The 19492-nt window shown below is 41.2% G+C and overlaps 1 protein-coding gene across 4 annotated transcripts in view; it reads left to right on the forward strand.

Moving 5' to 3' along the window:
• Positions 1–19492, forward strand: part of DYM (dymeclin) — a 340736-nt gene that overhangs the window by 71231 nt on the left and 250013 nt on the right. For all 4 annotated transcript variants that reach the window (XM_025429635.3, XM_025429632.3, XM_049112965.1 and 1 more), the window contains one exon: positions 4383–4455. In XM_025429635.3, coding sequence (XP_025285420.1) covers positions 4383–4455 — 73 coding nt within the window. The remainder of the gene's footprint in view (positions 1–4382; positions 4456–19492) is intronic.

Below are 19492 nucleotides of genomic sequence, written 5' to 3' on the forward strand. Positions count from 1 at the left end.
TCGAATAAGTAAATAACACCTTAAAAAAAAAAAAAACTCTTTAAGAGAGAAAAACTCTGAGTTTAAAACTTCGTAATAAACATTCTGAATCTCTTCAAAGTCCTTTGCTCAAAGATCTTCAGTTTACTGTGTCACTGACCCAAAGATTGCAAGGACTTTTCAGATTCTCTTTCCTGTGAGAAATGCATGAGTGTTACTATAATTTTTGGCAGGTGAGTTTATGTTTACTTGTTTTTATTGGCACTAAAGAAGATATTTGGCCTCAAATGAAAGCTGAATGATACAAACATTGCTTGGAAAAGAATGCAGTATGAATGACTTGCTTAATGTCAGACCTGGTGAGCAATCAAATCTTGTCACTCTTCGATTGATACACACTACTTGCTTTTAGATTAGTCCCAGAAATAAGAATATGGTATTCTTATACTAAGGATGTTTTGTTTTAGTAAATAGAAGTTGTCTGAGATTTCAACTAGAAATTGCTTATTTTTGTCATTTGTTAGAATTTTGGCCTTGAGGGCAGCCCGGGTGGCTCAGTGGTTTGGCACTGCCTTCAGCCCAGGGCCTGATCCTGGAGACCCGGGATTGAGTCCCACATCAGGCTCCCTGCATGGAGCCTGCTTCTTCCTCTGCCTGCGTCTCTGCCTTTCTCTCTCTCTCTCTCTCTCTCTCTGTCTCTCATGAATAAATAAATAAAAATCTTTAAAAAAAATTTTTGGCCTTGAAATAGCACATTTCACTTCTATGAAATGTATTTATCATTTATTAAGTTGATAACAAAGTTGTGGACATACTCCTTGATTGACTTAAGCTGTAATCTTGGTGCAAGTCATGATTTAGATGTCACATGGAATAGAATCCAGAATCTTCTTCACTGCGCTAAGATTTGAGGGTGAGATGTGTTTACATCCCCTTAGAAAAATATCCAGCCATCTGTGGTTCCTTAGCATTTGTTCCCTCACTTAATTAAAAATCTTCTGATTTCTTGGCTGGACAGGGGTATACCTTAAAGTGGCTTGCTGATATGGTCTGGAATTTTCTTTAGGGAATCAAGGAATGTTTTTAAATGTCCTTACTTGGGTCTGGGTCACTGTGTTCTCTGGGATGAGCCAAGGGGTGACATTTCAGCAAGCTTGTATGAATTGTATATTATATGCCAACAGATCAGCTTGGAGTAGGTTATCGACTCACTTGGGTTATGTCGGATGGCTTTGGCAATGAGAAGGATTTTAGTTATATAGACTTTTTATTGTGCAGACTCAGAGACCAGTGTTACTTATTTCTAAATTTTACTTTCTTCATGGTTTGAGCTAAGCCTGGCATTTCTAGAGTGAGATTTAATATAGCTAATGAAGTTGGTTCTTGCCATGTTTTCTTTGTAGCATTGGTGGGCATTTTCAGTGTGATTCAGTATTCTCTTCAAGCACTGCACTCAACTCCCAGAGGGTTACTGTGCCAGTTCTGGCTATGGCAAGGCAGGAAGGAATTTTTCATAATTTCTGAATACCAGGTGATACTGTGGTGTAGGAAAAAAGAATTGCTAAACTTTGAAATTTCAAGTACTTTGATGCTTCGGAAATAACCACTAGATTCGTACTAGATCCTAGGTTTGGTTTGGCAAACCTGTTTTGAGTGTAGGTTATGTGTTAGTGTTAAGCTCTTTGTCAGTCATCATCCTCAAAGAGGACAGAGTTCAGGGGCACCTGGGTTAGCATCCGACTCTTTTTTTTTTTTTTAAAGTAAAGATTTTATTTATTCCTGAGAGAGAGAGAGAGAGAGAGAGAGAGAGGCAGAGACACAGGCAGAGGGAGAAGTAGGCTCCATGCAGGGAGCCCAATGTGGGACTCGATCCCGGGTCTCCAGGATCACGCCCTGAGCTGAAGGCGGCACTAAACTGCTGAGCCACCTGGGCTGCCCAGCATCCGACTCTTGATCTCAACTCAGGTCTTGATCTCAGGGTCATGAGTTCAAGCCCCGTGTTGGGCTCCACACTGGGCAAGCCTACTTTATTTTTATTATTTTTTTTTAATTTTTTAAAAAATTTTTTATTTATTTATGATAGTCACAGAGAGAGAGAGAGAGGCAGAGACATAGGCAGAGGGAGAAGCAGGCTCCATGCACTGGGAGCCCGATGTGGGATTTGATCCCGGGTCTCCAGGATCGCGCCCTGGGCCAAAGGCAGGTGCCAAACCGCTGCGCCACCCAGGGATCCCAAGCCTACTTTAAAAAAAGAAATATAGAGTCTCATAGAGGCCTGCCTACGTATAGACTGAAATTATGGTGTAATGTAACCAAGGTAACAGTGAAAGACATCTACAAGGCAAGATGTTTATAGATGATTATTTTTATTCAGAGTGAAGCAAGAGAGTTGGTTTTTTTTTTTTTAATTTTTATTTATTTATGATAGTCACAGAGAGAGAGAGAGAGAGAGAGAGAGAGAGAGGCAGAGACAGGCAGAGGGAGAAGCAGGCTCCATGCACCAGGAGCCCGACGTGGGATTCGATCCTGGGTCTCCAGGATCGTGCCCTGGGCCAAAGGCAGACGCTAAACCGCTGCGCCACCCAGGGATCCCGAGAGTTGGGTTTTATGGAGGAGAGGAATACTGAGGATAATTAGGTGGTTAAACATTAGCTTTTTAAAAAGTCAGGTTTTTGTTTTGGAGGGCATTCTCGGCAGAGGGAATGTCATTGAGGAGTCATGAGATGGCATGTAGCAGGTTGCCCGGGACTGTTGGAATAGAAATTGTGAGTGATGGGGGAGATTATGGTAGAACGGGGTATGGGGCCTGTGTTTTGGAGCGTCTAGCATGCTGAAATTTTTTTTTTTTTGGTACCTAGTTTTTTCTGATAACTAGTTTTCAGCTTAAAGTGGTTGCAGAGCTGTAAACCAGGAGAGGAAAGGAGGGAGTTTAGTTAGCTTCATTTGGCAGTGGTCTGGAGTTTGGGTTGGAGAGGAGTACGATTGGAGGTAGGAATACTAGTTAGGAAGGCTGAAAGAAGTTCAGGAGTGAGGAGTGAGTTATAATTTAGTAAGCTTAACTGAACTGACATGATGAAATAACAGAAGCCTGACGGGGAGTGTGGAAAAGTGGGAACATCAGAGAGGTAGGCTATGCAATCGAGTGGACCCAGGGCTTGGTTAAAAAAGCGTGGAAAGAGTAGTTGGGGCTTGGACCCTGGATTTTTTTTTTTTTAAAGATTTTATTTATTTTTTCATGAAAGACAGAGGGGGGGTGCGCAGAGACACAGGCAGAGGGAGAAGCAGGCTCCATGCAGGGATCCCGATGTGGGCCTTGATCCTGGGACTCCAGGCAGGCACTAAATCGCTGAGCCACCCAGGGATCCCCTGGGCCCTGGATTCTTGATGCAGTAAAGGAAGCAGAAAGAAGCAATAAGTGGCAAAGATGGGTTCTGTTTTGAACACGTGGAGTTTGTGGTGCTAGTGATGCATCTACATGGAGATGGCTAGTAGGCAATTGGATAGAAAGATAAGGAGTTCAGTGGAAAGGCCAAGAGGAAAACTGTCGCTGTAGGAATCACCAGTAGTGATTGATGAAGGACATAGGGAGTGGGAAGAGGAGAAAGGCAATGGTGGAATTCTAGGGAAAGCACCAACAGTTGAAAGCAATTCTGGGGAGGCAGATCCTGGGAATGAGCAGAACGAGTAGATTGGAGACAAGGTTTTGGAGAACCTGAGGGGAGAGTGAATTTTATGAAGGAATTGGTGTTAGTAGTGTTTAGAGCCATTAGTCACACAAGCTGTTGGTTGGCTTTGGAAATTAGACAGTCACTTAGAGCAGTTTGGGATAGGGGAGCATTTCCACTAGCATGGTAATTTTCATCCTGCCATTACCACTTAGTCTGTGATTTGGGAAAAGCCATTTTACCTTTGGCTCTTTATTTGCAAAGACGTGGAAACCCTCTTAGTGGGTTTCAGGCTGTGATCTGTAGGGCCCTACAAGTTCAGAAAAGGTGCTTTGAGGCTCATCAGGGAGACCCAGCATTTGATCGGGTATTTGCTGAGGGAAAGAGGTACAGGTGTTCTATTGATTCAAATAAAGAAGCAAGAACAACTTGATTTTTGGGGGTCTATTTTATATATTTCACTTCATTATAAAATTTCATTTGAAAAAACACAGTATAGAAGAGATTTGAAAACTTCTGGCCTACAAGAACCATAAAAGACTTTGACACATTAAAAGTTATGTAATAGCTAATGTTCAAAATTCCTTGGTTTGGATTTTATTTGAGGTCAACTTTAGTGTCTGAATTTGTGTAATAATAACTTGTTATTCTCATTAGGAATGAAGACTGAGCTTCTAATTCTAAAAAGCTCTATTCTATTTCATATTTTCTTAAAAAATTCTTAATGTGTCTTACCAGGTTCTGACTCTGAAGATCTTTTGGAAGAATTGCTCTGTTGTTTGATGCAGTTAATCACTGATATTCCGCTCCTGTAAGTTCTGGCCAAGCCAGGATTTATCTTCTTTGTATATTGAGTATGGTAATTGATCACATCGAAGGATTTGTGGCTCCTGGTGTAGTGTTTTTATGTGTATATTTCTGTGTCCATCCATGGAGTCATTCTGTATCTTTGGCCTAATAATATTTATACTCTATGTGTTATCAGAACAAGAATTTTATAAGGGGATATTAATCAAACTCTTTAGGAATATTGAACAAATGATAGCCACAGAATTAATCTCCATAGTGGTATCTTACAGATCTCTGTAAACAGGGTGCAAGAGAATCTAATCCTTTAATATGTGGTGGAGGCAACTCATTAACCACCCAGGATTCTCTCCTTCCTTCTTTCCTGATTTCCTTTTTTTTTTTTTTTTTTTTAAAGATTTTATTTATTCATGAGAGACTCAGAGAGAGAGAGAGAGGCAGAGATACAGGCAGAGGGAGAAGCAGGCTCCATGCAGGGAGCCTGATATGGGGCTTGATCCTGGGACTCTGGGTTGACGCCCTGGGCCAAAGGCAGCCGCTAAACCACTGAGCCACCCAGGCGTCCCATTCCTTCCTGATTTCTGACCACTTTTGGAGAGATGAGGTTTCCCTTTCTAGCCTTTTTTCAAGTTAGGTGTGGTTACCTGAGATGTAGGGGAACATCCTCCAGTAAAACTTGTGGGTAAACCTTCTCAAGAAAGGAGGTGTATCTTTCTGTTCTTGACAGCCTTCTTTCCTGCTGTCTGGAATGTGGACAAGATAGTGTCAGTTGTGTGTCTTTCTTGCACCATGAGCCCAGAGACCCACGGAAAATTCTGCTTTGATATCATTGAGCTGCTGGACCAAAGTCATTAACTGCCAGTGAGTGCCGCCTCGCCACTTTCACCCCACTTTCATTCGCCACCCCAGTGCCCCCTTGGCAGACTTCTCATGTAAGAAAAACATATCCTGTTTGTTTCCTGTAACTGGATTTCTGTCATTCCAGCTGAATGCAGTTCCTATATGGTATAAAATGTTCCTTTTAAAGATGTTACTCTTAACTTTTTTTTTTTAATTGTCTCTCTGGAGCCTTTTTAGACATGTTTGTAATTGCTTCTCCCCACTAATCAAATTTGAATGCCTCAGATAACACCTATGTCTCTTTGTGTACTTTGTGGCCCTTTGGAGGGACACAGAGCATTATAATATCTATGAAGGTTTTCGTCCCTGAAGAATCAATTTTCACTCTCTTGGGGGTGATATCACTCCAGTGAGAATGTATATTTTAAAGGACTTATTATTATTATTATTATTATTTTAAAAGATTGTATTTTTAAGTAACCTACACCCAACGTGGGGGTCACATTTAATAATCCCGAGATCGAGAGTCACATGCTCTACTGACCAAGCTAGTGAGGCACCTCTAAAGGAATTCTTTTTTGAATCAAGAAGAAAAGCTTAAGATTGATCCTTACAGAACCTCAGTTAACACAAGGATATCACTGCATGCGTGCTATTTGCCTGTGGCCCAAAAAGGAAGGACCAGGTATTCATGAGAAAACAGGCTCCTGGCCTCTGCTGTGCATAGCTGCAGCATCTGGGACTATAGTCTAGATTTAGAAACTCCCTCTGAGAAGGAGAAGCACTGAGCAGGGGACACCTCCCCCCCAACCCCCCAACATGTGGCTCGATCCCAGGACCCTTTGATCATGACCTGAGCTGAAGGCAGACGCTTAAACCAGCTGAGGCACTCAGGTGCTCCAACATCTCCAGTGTTGTCTGGGGACCAGTGTGTGCCCAGCTTAGTTTTCAGGCACCTCAGGAACTAGATGTGGCCCCACGACATGGTTTGGGCCAATGCAATGTAAGCAGAAGTCATGAGGTTGCAGAGTTTGTACCTTCGGTTTTTTTGCTTGTTGCCTTCTCTTCCTTCCTGGGATGTGGAGGCAGTGCTGGGGCCATCTTGAAACTATGATAATGAGTGCCACATGCAGGGAATAGTGTCCCAGGAGCAGGGACTATTAATGATACCGGGGAACCATTACCCAGCCCAAGATGGCGTATCTTTGGATTTCTTCTTAAGTGAAAAAAATAAACACTTATTTTGGTTAAGCCACCGTGGTCAGGTTTCTGTTACATGTGGCCAAATGTGGGAAGGGGAACACATAGATTGTTTACTATTTACTTGTCATTGTATGTGCAATACTTCATGTGTTCTTAATTTTAAAAATAGTTCCATCTCTATTATGTTTATGTTATTACTAAATACTAGCGATTTAGTGTATAGCCTTAGTGAGTACATTGCTTTTTTTCCACCTCCTTTGTTAATAAAATGTCTTGGTGAAGTTAAGGGGAATAGAAGTAGTGAATCTCGTTAGCTGGTAAATAAGGCTTGAATACAATGAATAGACCAGTCACTTAAACACTCTTGAGGAGCAAGCAGACAGTGTTGTAATATATCAAACATTTCAGTGTTTTAATGTGTTTATACTTTTTAAATGAACTGAAAATGCACAGACAACCAGATGTCTTGTATTATGTACACTCAGCTTTAACCAGCTGCTGAAACAATTTCTTATGATTTAATGTTCTTGGAACTCCATCCTACAAGAAGGTTTGTCTTGGTAACAGTTTCCATGTGAAACCAAACTACTACTTAAGTGTTTCATCTACTATAACCATAGTGCAGGTTTGTGGGTCAGCTTCTGACTTAAGGGGGAATATTAACTTGAAAAGTAGGGATGCTCTCATACCTCACCATCACCAGTCTCACTGTAGACTTGTCATATTTAACGTCGGCAGGTGTGCAGCGAGAGGAGTTTGGTGTTAGTGGCCATTGAGGGGTAGTCAAAACTCACTTAAACATTTCTTACGAGACTGTGAAATCATTCTATTAATATTGAAAGCAAGTGATTACCAAGAGCACAGATAGATATTTAGAGATCTATAAACTGTTTTTAAGTGATACTTTATTATTAAGAGAAAATGGTGAACTGCAGTAGTTTAGATAAACTCCCAGAAGTTGTAGGAATTCACTTGTAATAGAGCTTGACTTTTAAGTAGTTAGTTGATACTGCTTCTAAGACAGGTTGGGTGTTTTGATAAAATAATAATTCTGAGATACTTCAAAGTCTGATTAAAACGTACATCTTCCAGACATCCTTTCTTAACTCCATACCTCTCAGCATTTATATATTTGAAATAAAGATGAAGTCATTCACAGGCTCATGACGATGTTTTTCAGTGTATATTGGGCTGATCCCACTAGAACTGAAATAAGTCTGCCAAAAGTAAAAGCCTGTCTTTGTTATATACCTTGGCCTCAAGGAAGTGCATGGGAAGGAATAAAGTTTAAGATGAAGGTATTTTTCTCAAGACACTACTAGTGCAATATGAAGAACATGATTTGGCGTGCCAGAGTTCAAAATGCAACACTTAGAATTTGCAACAGTGGATCAGTTCTCACAGTGTTACGGTTGAATTGGATTTCTTGTCTTTTTATGTGTTTTTGGTGGTGTTTTTATGAAAGCTGTCACTCTTACCTTCATGTGATGATGCTTCTGTTAGCCTTAGATCCTAGCCCTTTCTCTGGTGCCACTGCTCCAGACAAGTCCTTGTGAGGTCTGCTCGGAGTGAGCCATTCCACTGGCCCCAGGCCAACATACAGTCTCTGAGATCCATTTATATGTTCTTCTTATCAACCTGTGAACTCAATCCTTTAGTTCTCAGCCTGGCCCTCATTTGCAGATTTTTTAGTTATAGTTTTTTTTGTTGTTGTTATAGTTTAATAAGAATGTTTTTCTTTATTTTTGGGGGGAGGGGAGAGAGAGAGAGAATATGAATGGGAGAGGGAGAGAAAATCTCAACCAGACTCTGCACTGAGCCTGACATGGGGCTTCATCTCATAACCCTGAGATCACCATTTGAGATGAAACCAAGAGTTGGATGCCCAACCACCTGAGCCACTTGGGTGCCTCAGAATGCTTATCTTTTTTTTTTTAATAAGTTATGTATTGATAAGGCTGAGATATTCTTAATTGATTGCCTTCACTGCCTTTTTCTGGATGTGTGTATTTGTGCAGTGTGACTTTGTCTACCTCTCTAGTACAGAGGACACAGGTGTCCCTGCTAATTTGGAACATACCAACCCACTCCTGTATCAAGGGCCTTTGCCCTCTCTTCTTCTTCTGCCTTGAATATCTCCCTTTAGATGTCTGCATGGCTCATGTCCTGACTTTCATGCTTCCTTCTGCTCAGAGGAGGTCTGCTTCTTAGAAGGTCCACCCTAACATAACACCCCTCTCATTCTCACACCTTTGTTTTTACATTTACCACTGCTTTCCGTATTATCTGTTATTTCTCTTGCTTGTGTTTCTCAAATAACATTAGAAGGCAAGCTCCATGAAAACAAGGACTGTTCTTGTGCCTGTGTTTGTTTTGCTCACTGCTGTCATCCGTAGTATTCGGGCTAGCCTGGCACATAGTAGACTCTCAACAAATATCTGTTGAGTGAGTAAGAGAATAGGGGCACAACTTGTTCAGTGTACTTAATGCATTTTGTCTGTCATCATCTGGTCTATATGACACATTCCATTGCAAATGTAGTGGCTCAAAGCCCTTTGCAGTCGTATATTGTATTATAAAATATTGTATTATAAAATATAGGTGTCTTATATATAGTCAAAGTAGAAAGGGGCTGTAGAAACAAACACTGAGAATGAACATCTGACAATATTTAAGGAATTGGTAGTTATAAATGCTGAGGGGTTTGGGACCATATAGTTTAGGGGCAGTCAGCTTTATATCTCATCAGTCCTCACATTATCCCTTCACAGTAAAGTAAATTCTCTTTCATTAGGTTCATTTTCAAAAATGAATATTGGGAATATACTATTGTCTCTAACATCCTAGGTCCTGGACAAAGAAAGGTGTGACTTCTGAAGAGCTTAGAGATGAACAGATACATAGAAAGATAGCCCAGGAGGAGGAACGGTTGCTAGGTGCTACAGTTGCTTGGAGCTAGGAGTGATTAGCAGTGGCTTGGTCATTGAAGAGCCAGAGAGGAGCCAGGTCTGGAACTTTTGGGTATAAATAACGTATCTGAAGAATCACAAGTGCATTGGTTTGATTAGAGTAGAGGGGTTGTGGGAGATTAGAGATAAGGGATGGACAAATTGTGTTGTTTGGTGGGGCAGAGATTTGAATTTTATTCTATTTATTTTTAAAGATTTTATTTATTCATGAGACACACGGAGAGAGGCAGAGTCACAGGCAGAGGGAGAAGCAGGCTGCATGTAGGGCGCCCCATGTGGGACTTAATCCCAGGACCCCGGGATCATGACCTGAGCTGAAGGCAGATGCTCAACCACTGAGCCACCCGGGCGTCCCAGAGATTTAAACTTTAGAAGGACTAACGGTTTATGTTTAGAGTTCTCTATTAAGCTGTAAAAGAAATATTTTTAGAACTTTTTTCTCTAAAAATCCATTCTAGAAGTATTTGGGTAGGAATGGAACCGATTAAGAATCTTATTTATGAGATATGCTTTGTCCATAGGGTTTCTGAAATGTAATAAAATGCTAGGAAATGCATATTTATTCAACCCATAAACTAATGATATTGGCTTCGATGTTATACTGTAGAATTTTTTTTTCTTTTTTTTTCTTTTTTTTTTTTACTGTAGAAAATTTGAACGTTGAAAACTTTTGGTGCTAACCGTGAGCAGGTGGCTGAAGAATGTGAAAAGCCCTGAGCAGTTGATGGAGGAGAGTGAGGGAATGGGAGGGACCCAGGTTGATAGTGAAGGGCTGAACTTTTGGGAAGGGGCCTTTCTGGAGCCCTGCGTTTGGAGACCTAAGCCCTCCTCTACACGCAGCTTCAGCAGTGTGGGCAGCCAAAGCAGGTCAGCACCTACGTAGGTGCTGTGATGGAAATATCTCTTGTAGGTTTCTTTTTTTTTTTTTTTAATTTATGATAGTCACAGAGAGAGAGAGAGAGGCAGAGACACAGGCAGAGGGAGAAGCAGGCTCCATGCACCGGGAGCCCGACGTGGGATTCGATCCAGGGTCTCCAGGATCGCGCCCTGGGCCAAAGGCAGGCGCCAAACCGCTGCACCACCCAGGGATCCCCTCTTGTAGGTTTCTGGTTGAATCAGTGTGCTATTTGAGGTGAATTAAAGGTAATAGTGTTTCCATATGCCAAGACTTAATAGAGAATAGATAGATCATTCTCTGTTAAGTTCACAGTAGCTTTTTAGTTTGAAAATTGATTCCTGGAAACTGGGGCAAGATGGCGGAAGAGTAGGGTCCCCAAATCACCTGTCCCCACCAAATTACCTAGATAACCTTCAAATCACCCTGAAAATCTATGAATTTGGCCTGAGATTTAAAGAGATTTAAAGAGAGAACAGCTGGAATGCTATAGTGAGAAGAGTTTATGCTTCTATCAAGGTAGGAAGACGGGGGGAAAAAGAAATAAAGAAACAAAAGGCCTCCAAGGAGTAGGGGACCCGTGAGGAGCCGGGCTGAGGCGGGGGCGAGTGTCCCCAGGACAGGACAGCCCCGTCCCGGAGGAGCAGGAGCTGCACCAACCTTCCCGGGCGGAAAGGGGCTCGCAGGGAGTTGGAGCAGGACCCAGGAGGGCGGGGATGCCCTCGGGCTCCCGGGGACACTAGCAGACACCTGCGCCCCGGGGAGAGCCCCACACCCCACGGCCGAGCTCCCTAAGGGCTGCGGTGCGCTCGGCGGGACCCGGAGCAGCTCGGAGGGGCTCGGGGGCGGCTCCACGGAGGGGGCTGTGGGGCGGGAGCGCGAATCCAACAGCGCAGGCCCTGGAGCACAGGGCGCCGGGGACACAGCCCAGGATCCGGCCTCCCCCGGGACAGGCAGAGGCCGGGAGGGCCCAGGACAAGGAGGACGCTCCTGCCCCGAGCTGAGCAGATCAGCGGCCCCGCCCCGGAGCCTCCAGGACCTGCAGACGGAGAGCTCCGGAGCTACTGCGGGAGCTGACTCCAGGGCTGCAGAGCTGGCCCCGCCACTGCGGTTGTTCCTCCTGCGGCCTCACGGGGTAAACAACCCCACTGAGCCCTACACCAGGCAGGGGGCAGAGCAGCTCCCCCAAGTGCTAACACCTGAAAATCAGCACGACAGGCCCCTCCCCCAGAAGACCAGCTAGACGGACAAGTTCCAGGGGAAGTCAAGGGACTTAAAGTATACAGAATCAGAAGATACTCCCCTGTGGTTTTTTGTGTTTTTTGTTTTGTTTTGTTTTGTTTTGTTTTGTTTTGTTTTGTTTTTTGCTTTTTGATTTCGGTTTGCTTCCCCGACCCTTTTTTTTCCTTTCTTTCTCTTTTTCTTCTCTGTTTTTCTTCCTTTTTTCTTTTTTCTTTTTCTCTTTTCTTTCCTTCTTTCTCTCCTCTTTTTTTCTCCTTTTCCCAATACAACTTGTTTTTGGCTACTCTGCACTGAGCAAAATGACTAGAAGGAAAACCTCACCTCAAAAGAAAGAATCAGAAACAGTCCTCTCTCCCACAGAGTTACAAAATCTGGATTACAATTCAATGTCAGAAAGCCAATTCAGAAGCACTATTATACAGCTACTGGTGGCTCTAGAAAAAAGCATAAAGGACTCGAGAGACTTCATGACTGCAGAATTTAGATCTAATCAGGCAGAAATTAAAAATCAATTGAATGAGATGCAATCCAAACTAGAAGTACTAACGACGAGGGTTAAGGAGGTGGAAGAACGAGTGAGTGACATAGAAGACAAGTTGTTGGCAAACAGGGAAACTGAGGAAAAAAGAGACAATTAAAAGGCCATGAAGATAGGTTAAGGGAAATAAACGACAGCCTGAGGAAGAAGAACTTACTTTTAATTGGGGTTCCCGAGGGCGCCGAAAGGGCCAGAATATGTATTTGAACAAATCCTAGCTGAAAACTTTCCTAATCTGGGAAGGGAAACAGGCATTCAGATCCAGGAAATAGATCCCCCCCTAAAATCAGTAAAAACCGTTCAACACCTCGACATCTAATAGTTAAGCTTGCAAATTCCAAAGATAAAGAAGATCCTTAAAGCAGCAAGAGATAAGAAATCCCTGACTTTTATGGGGAGGAGTATTAGGGTAACAGCAGACCTCTCCACAGAGACCTGGCAGGCCAGAAAGGGCTGGCAGGATATATTCAGGGTCCTAAATGAGAAGAACATGCAACCAAGAATACTTTATCCAGCAAGGCTCTCATTCAAAATGGAAGGAGAGATAAAGAGCTTCCAAGACAGGCAGGAACTGAAAGAATATGTGACCTCCAAACCAGCTCTGCAAGAAATTTTAAGGGGGACTCTTAAAATTCCCCTTTAAGAAGAAGTTCAGTGGAACAATCCACAAAAACAAGGACTGAATAGATATCATGATGACACTAAACTCATATCTCTCAATAGTAACTCTGAATGTGAACGGGCTTAATGACCCCATCAAAAGGCGCAGGGTTTCAGACTGGATAAAAAAGCAGGACCCATCTATTTGCTGTCTACAAGAGACTCATTTTAGACAGAAGGACACCTACAGCCTGAAAATAAAAGGTTGGAAAACCATTTACCATTCGAATGGTTCTCAAAAGAAGGCAGGGGTAGCCATCCTTATATCAGATAAACTAAAATTTACTCCGAAGACTGTAGTGAGAGATGAAGAGGGACACTATATCATACTTAAAGGACCTGTCCAACAAGAGGACTTAACAATCCTCACTATATATGCCCCGAATGTGGGAGCTGCCAAATATTTAAATCAATTATTAACCAAAGTGAAGAAATACTTAGATAATAGTATACTTATACTTGGTGACTTCAATCTAGCTCTTTCTATACTCAATAGATCTTCTAAGCACAACATCTCCAAAGAAACGAGAGCTTTAAATGATACACTGGACCAGATGGATTTCACAGATATCTACAGAACTTTACATCCAAACTCAACTGAATACACATTCTTCTCAAGTGCACATGGAGCTTTCTCCAGAATAGACCACATACTGGGTCACAAATCGGGTCTGAACCGATACCAAAAGATTGGGATCGTCCCCTGCGTATTCTCAGACCATAATGCCTTGAAATTAGAAATAAATCACAACAAGAAGTTTGGAAGGACTTCAAACACGTGGAGGTTAAGGACCATTCTGCGAAAAGATGAAACGGTCAACCAGGAAATTAAGGAAGAATTAAAAAGATTCATGGAAACTAATGAGAATGAAGATACAACTGTTCAAAATCTTTGGGATGCAGCAAAAGCAGTCCTAAGGGGGAAATACATCGCAATACAAGCATCCATTCAAAAACTGGAAAGAACTCAAATACAAAAGCTAACCTTATACATAAAGGAGCTAGAGAAAAAAACAGCAAATAGATCCTACACCCAGGAGAAGAAGAGAGTTAATAAAGATTCGAGCAGAACTCAACAAAATCAAGACCAGAAGAACTGTGGAACAGATCAACAAAACCAGGAGTTGGTTCTTTGAAAGAATTAATAAGATAGATAAACCATTAGCCAGCCTTATTAAAAAGAAGAAAGAGAAGACTCAAATTAATAAAATCATGAATGAGAAAGGAGAGATCACTACCAACACCAAGGAAATACAAACAATTTTAAAAACATATTATGAACATCTATACGCCAATAAATTAGGCAATCTAGAAGAAATGGACGCATTTCTGGAAAGCCACAAACTACCAGAACTGGAACAGGAAGAAATAGAAAACCTGAACAGGCCAATGACCAGGAAGGAAATTGAAGCAGTCATCAAAAACCTCCCAAGACACAAGAGTCCAGGGCCAGATGGCTTCCCAGGGGAATTCTATCAAACGTTTAAAGAAGAAACCATACCTCTTCTACTAAAGCTGTTTGGAAAGATAGAAAGAGATGGAGTACTTCCAAATTCGTTCTATGAGGCCAGCATCACCTTAATTCCAAAACCAGACAAAGACCCCACCAAAAAGGAGAATTACAGACCCATATCCCTGATGAACATGGATGCAAAAATTCTCAACAAGATACTAGCCAATAGGATCCAACAGTACATTAAGAAAATTATTCACCATGACCAGGCAGGATTTATTCCCGGGACACAAGGCTGGTTCAACACTCATAAAACAATCAATGTGATTCATCATATCAGCAAGAGAAAACCAAGAACCATATGATCCTCTCATTAGATGGAGAGAAAGCATTTGACAAAATACAGCATCCATTCCTGATCAAAACTCTTCAGAGTGTAGGGATAGAGGGAACATTCCTCGACATCTTAAAAGCCATCTATGAAAAGCCCACAGCAAATATCATTCTCAATGGGGAAGCACTGGGAGCCTTTCCCCTAAGATCAGGAACAAGACAGGGATGTCCACTCTCACCACTGCTATTCAACATAGTACTGGAAGTCCTAGCCTCAGCAATCAGACAACAAAAAGACATTAAAGGCATTCATATTGGCAAAGAAGAAGTTAAACTCTCCGTCTTCGCCGATGACATGATACTCTACATAGAAAACCCAAAAGCCTCCACCCCAAGATTGCTAGAACTCATACAGCCATTTGGTAGCGTGGCAGGATACAAAATCAGTGCCCAGAAATCAGTGGCATTTCTATACACTAACAATGAGACTGAAGAAAGAGAAATTAAGGAGTCAATCCCATTCATAATTGCACCCAAAAGCATAAGATACCTAGGAATAAACCTAACCAATGAGGTAAAGGATCTATACCCTAAAAACTATAGAATACTTCTGAAAGAAATTGAGGAAGACACAAAGAGATGGAAAAATATTCCATGCTCATGGATTGGCAGAATTAATATTGTGAAAATGTCAATGTTACCCAGGGCAACTTACATTTTCAATGAATTCCCTATCAAAATACCATGGACTTTCTTCAGAGAGTTAGAACAAATTATTTTAAGATTTGTGTGGAATCAGAAAAGATCCCGTATAGCCAGGGGGATTTTAAAAAAGAAAACCATAGCTGGGGGCATCACAATGCCAGATTTCAGGTTGTACTACAAAGCTGTGTCATCAAGACAGTGTGGTACTGGCACAAAAACAGACACATAGATCAATGGAACAGAATAGAGAACCCAGAAGTGGACCCTGAACTTTATGGTCAACTAATATTCGACAAAGGAGGAAAGACTATCCACTGGAAAAGAGACAGTCTCTTCAATAAATGGTGCTGGGAAAATTGGACATCCACATGCAGAAGAATGAAACTAGACCACTCTCTTGCACCAGACACAAAGATAAACTCAAAATGGATGAAAGATCTAAATGTGAGACAAGATTCCGTCAAAATCTAGAGGAGAACACAGGCAACACCCTTTTGAACTCAGCCACAGTAACTTCTTGCAAGATACATCCACGAAGGCAAAAGAAACAAAAGCAAAAATGAACTATTGGGACTTCATCAAGATAAGAAGCTTTTGCACAGCAAAGGATACAGTCAACAAAACTCAAAGACAACCTACAGAATGGGAGAAGATATTTGCAAATGACGTATCAGATAAAGGGCTAGTTTCCAAGATCTATAAAGAACTTATTAAACTCAACACCAAAAAAACAATCAATCCAATCATGAAATGGGCAAAAGACATGAACAGAAATCTCACAGAGGGAGACATAGACATGGCCAACATGCACATGAGAAAATGCTCTGCATCACTTGCCATCAGGGAAATACAAATCAAAACCACAATGAGATACCACCTCACACCAGTGAGAATGGGGAAAATTAACAAGGCAGGAAACCACAAATGTTGGAGAGGATGCGGAGAAATGGGAACCCTCTTACACTGTTGGTGGGAATGTGAACTGGTGCAGCCACTCTGGAAAACTGTGTGGAGGTTCCTCAAAGAGTTCAAAATAGATCTGCCCTACGACCCAGCAATTGCATTGTTGGGGATTTACCCCAAAGACTCAGATGCAATGAAACGCTGGGACACCTGCACCCCGATGTTTCTAGCAGCAATGTCCACAATAGCCACACTGTGGAAGGAGCCTCGGTGTCCATCGAAAGATGAATGGATAAAGAAGATGTGGTATATGTACACAATGGAATATTCCTCAGCCATTAGAAATGACAAATACCCACCATGTGCTTCGACGTGGATGGAACTGGAGGGTATTATTATAAGTGAAGTAAGTCAATCGGAGAAGGACAAACATTGTATGTTCTCATTCATTTGGGAAATATAAATAATAGTGAAAGGGAATATAAGGGAAGGGAGAAGAAGTGTGTGGGAAATATCAGAAAGGGAGACAGAACAAGAAGACTCCTAACTCTGGGAAACGAACTAGGGGTGGTGGAAGGGGAGGAGGTCGGGGGGTGGGGGTGAATGGGTGACGGGCACTGAGGGGGGCACTTGACGGGATGAGCCCTGGGTGTTATTCTGTATGTTGGTAAATTGAACACCAATAAAAAATAAATTTATTATAAAAAAAAATTCCAGAAGCTGAAGGAGAGGCAGAAGATAATATTTACTGTTGAATATGATACCTGGCTGTAAAATGGGAGTAATAAATAGGAATTACTTTTACAGAGTTTTGATAAAGATTAAATATAATTGTAAAGTGTTCACAAAAAAAAAAAAAATTGATTCCTGGTGTCGTGAAGAGGGGGCTCTTGGTTAAAATTTTTAAAATATATAAACCTTTACCATGTTTATTGAAGTCTGACCAAAATATATCCAGAAGCACAAGTAATGTTGATTTTATGTTACATGCTCTGATTGTTCATAATTGAGTAACTGATTATCGTTAAGAAATTAGAACATATCTGTAGAAGGACAAAAGCCCCTCTCTGGTTCTGAATCCAGAAGATAGAGCTTGGATCCTGGCTCTTCTACTAACTGGGAATGTCACTCACACCTCGGGTTTCCCATTTTAAAACTAGGGGTAATAGACCAGAAACCATTACTTGAAAAGGACATTTGAAATCATCTAGTTCAGCTGTTGAGTATTTTAGATGAGGAAATTCAAGTGCTTGAGTTTGGAGACCAACTCCTGTAGCAGTTAGGAACACCCAGGCCATACATCTTGTCCTGTGATGCAGTAGAGTGGCCAGCAGCGAGAGGGAGTACCTCATCCTGGGATGAGCCTGTCTGGTATTCTGTCTACTGTGTGGTTTAGCATTGTGTTGAGGACCAAAGCAATGCACTGGAACATGCTTTTGTAAATTGTAAAATGGTTTACGATTATAAAAGTGTATTGTCCTACACATATTAAGTACTCAAGAAAAATACTGAACAGATTTGTTTTGAGTTAATTTTCCTATTTTAAACTTATCAGTAAAAAGGAGATCACTAACAAGTATAGCAGGCATAGGATGTGGAATGTCTGCAATTCAAAAGAACAAGGCTGAATCATCTGGGAACTGAAGGAAGTTTCTGTAGCATCTGGCTGCCTAGGAGGACAGGTACTAGCCTGACGTTAGGTGTGCAAGATTGCAGCAGCAAAAGCAGAATCCTGAATCCTGGCTGTCATTTTACCTATGTTTGCGTATCTCCTTGCAAACTGTTTATGAGCTGTTTAGAGCCAGATGATCATTGGATTTTTAGAACTGGAATTCAGCTCTCCTTTATCCTAGCTCCATCATTTTATATATAATGTCACTGAAGTGGAGAAAAGGGAAGAGACTTTCCTGAGGTCAGTTTGCAGGATTCTTAGGTGGCCCTGAAAACACAGACTCTCTGCCTTCAAGGAATTTTTACTTTTATAAAACCACGACTGGTATAGAATACATTTGTTACTTTCTTTTGCTGTTATTAATACATGGATAGCAAAGTCTGCATGAGGTAAAAGTACACTAGTCGTTGCAAACTTTAATTCTACCAGCAAAGAGTTAATTTTTTCGTTTTAATATTTTGTCAGTTATATAAATTATGAGTAATTTCTTTTCACATATAATCCAGATTACATTACATATGGATAGTTAATACTAGCCTTTGATACTGATGCTGCAATTATTTTAAATGTTAATACATTTGTGTATTTGGTTTTGGAAAAAAGATCAGACAGAGGGCTTATGATGAGAACAAATACTCTTTGTCTTACCCTTTTTATCTCTTCCCTCCCCAGAAGCAGTCTTTTTTGATTCTTAGCTGTTTGGGAGCTTTATATAAATCTTTACCCTTATCCTACCTTTATGGATATTTTTCTAAACAATACAAATTTCTTTTTCTTTTAATTAGTAAGGTTTATATTTCAGAGCAGTTTTAGGTTCACAGCAAAATTGAGTGGAAGTGCAGGCAATTCCCATGTGACCCTGTTTGCACACTGGTATAGTACCCTCACCCCCCTTCAACACCCTGCCCCAGGGTGGTACGTTTGTTATAGTTGATGAACCCACACTGACACATCATTATGGCCCATAGTCATGTTTTACATTAGGGCTCACTCTTGTTGTGTTGTACATTGTATAGGTGTTAACAAACGAGTGATGATGTGTATCCACCATTGAAGTATCATACAAGTAGTTTCATTGCCCTAAAAGTCCTCTTTCCTCTGTTTTTCCCCTCCCCCCCACCCCAGTTACTATCTGTCCTCCTACTACCTCCTCAGCTCTGCCTTTTCTAAAATGTCATATAGTTGGAACCATACAGCATGTGGCCTTTTCAGATTGGCTTTGTTTAGTTAACAGTATACATTTAAGGTTCTTCTGTGTTTGTGGTTTTATAGCTCATTTCTTTGTAGCACTGAATAGTATTCCATTGTTGGGATAGACTACATATACATATTTAGATAATAACCATCATGTAAGTCTTAAGAATTGGTATTGAGTACCTTTTAAAATGAAAATATAAAGTTGATTAAAAAACAAAACCCTATCTCCTAAGAGATTACTATTATATTTTTCTTTCAAAATTTTATTTAAATTCAGGTTAGTTCACATATAGTGTCGTATTAGTTTCAGGGGTAGAATTTAGTGATTCATCAGTTGATGTTTATCCAGTGCTTGTTACATCAAGTACCGTCCTTAGTGCCCATCACCCAGTTACTTCCACACTTCCCCTCCAGCAGTCCTCAGTTTGTTC

This window comes from Canis lupus, chromosome 7 (genome assembly GCF_003254725.2).
Source record: "Canis lupus dingo isolate Sandy chromosome 7, ASM325472v2, whole genome shotgun sequence".
Lineage (NCBI taxonomy): Eukaryota > Metazoa > Chordata > Mammalia > Carnivora > Canidae > Canis > Canis lupus.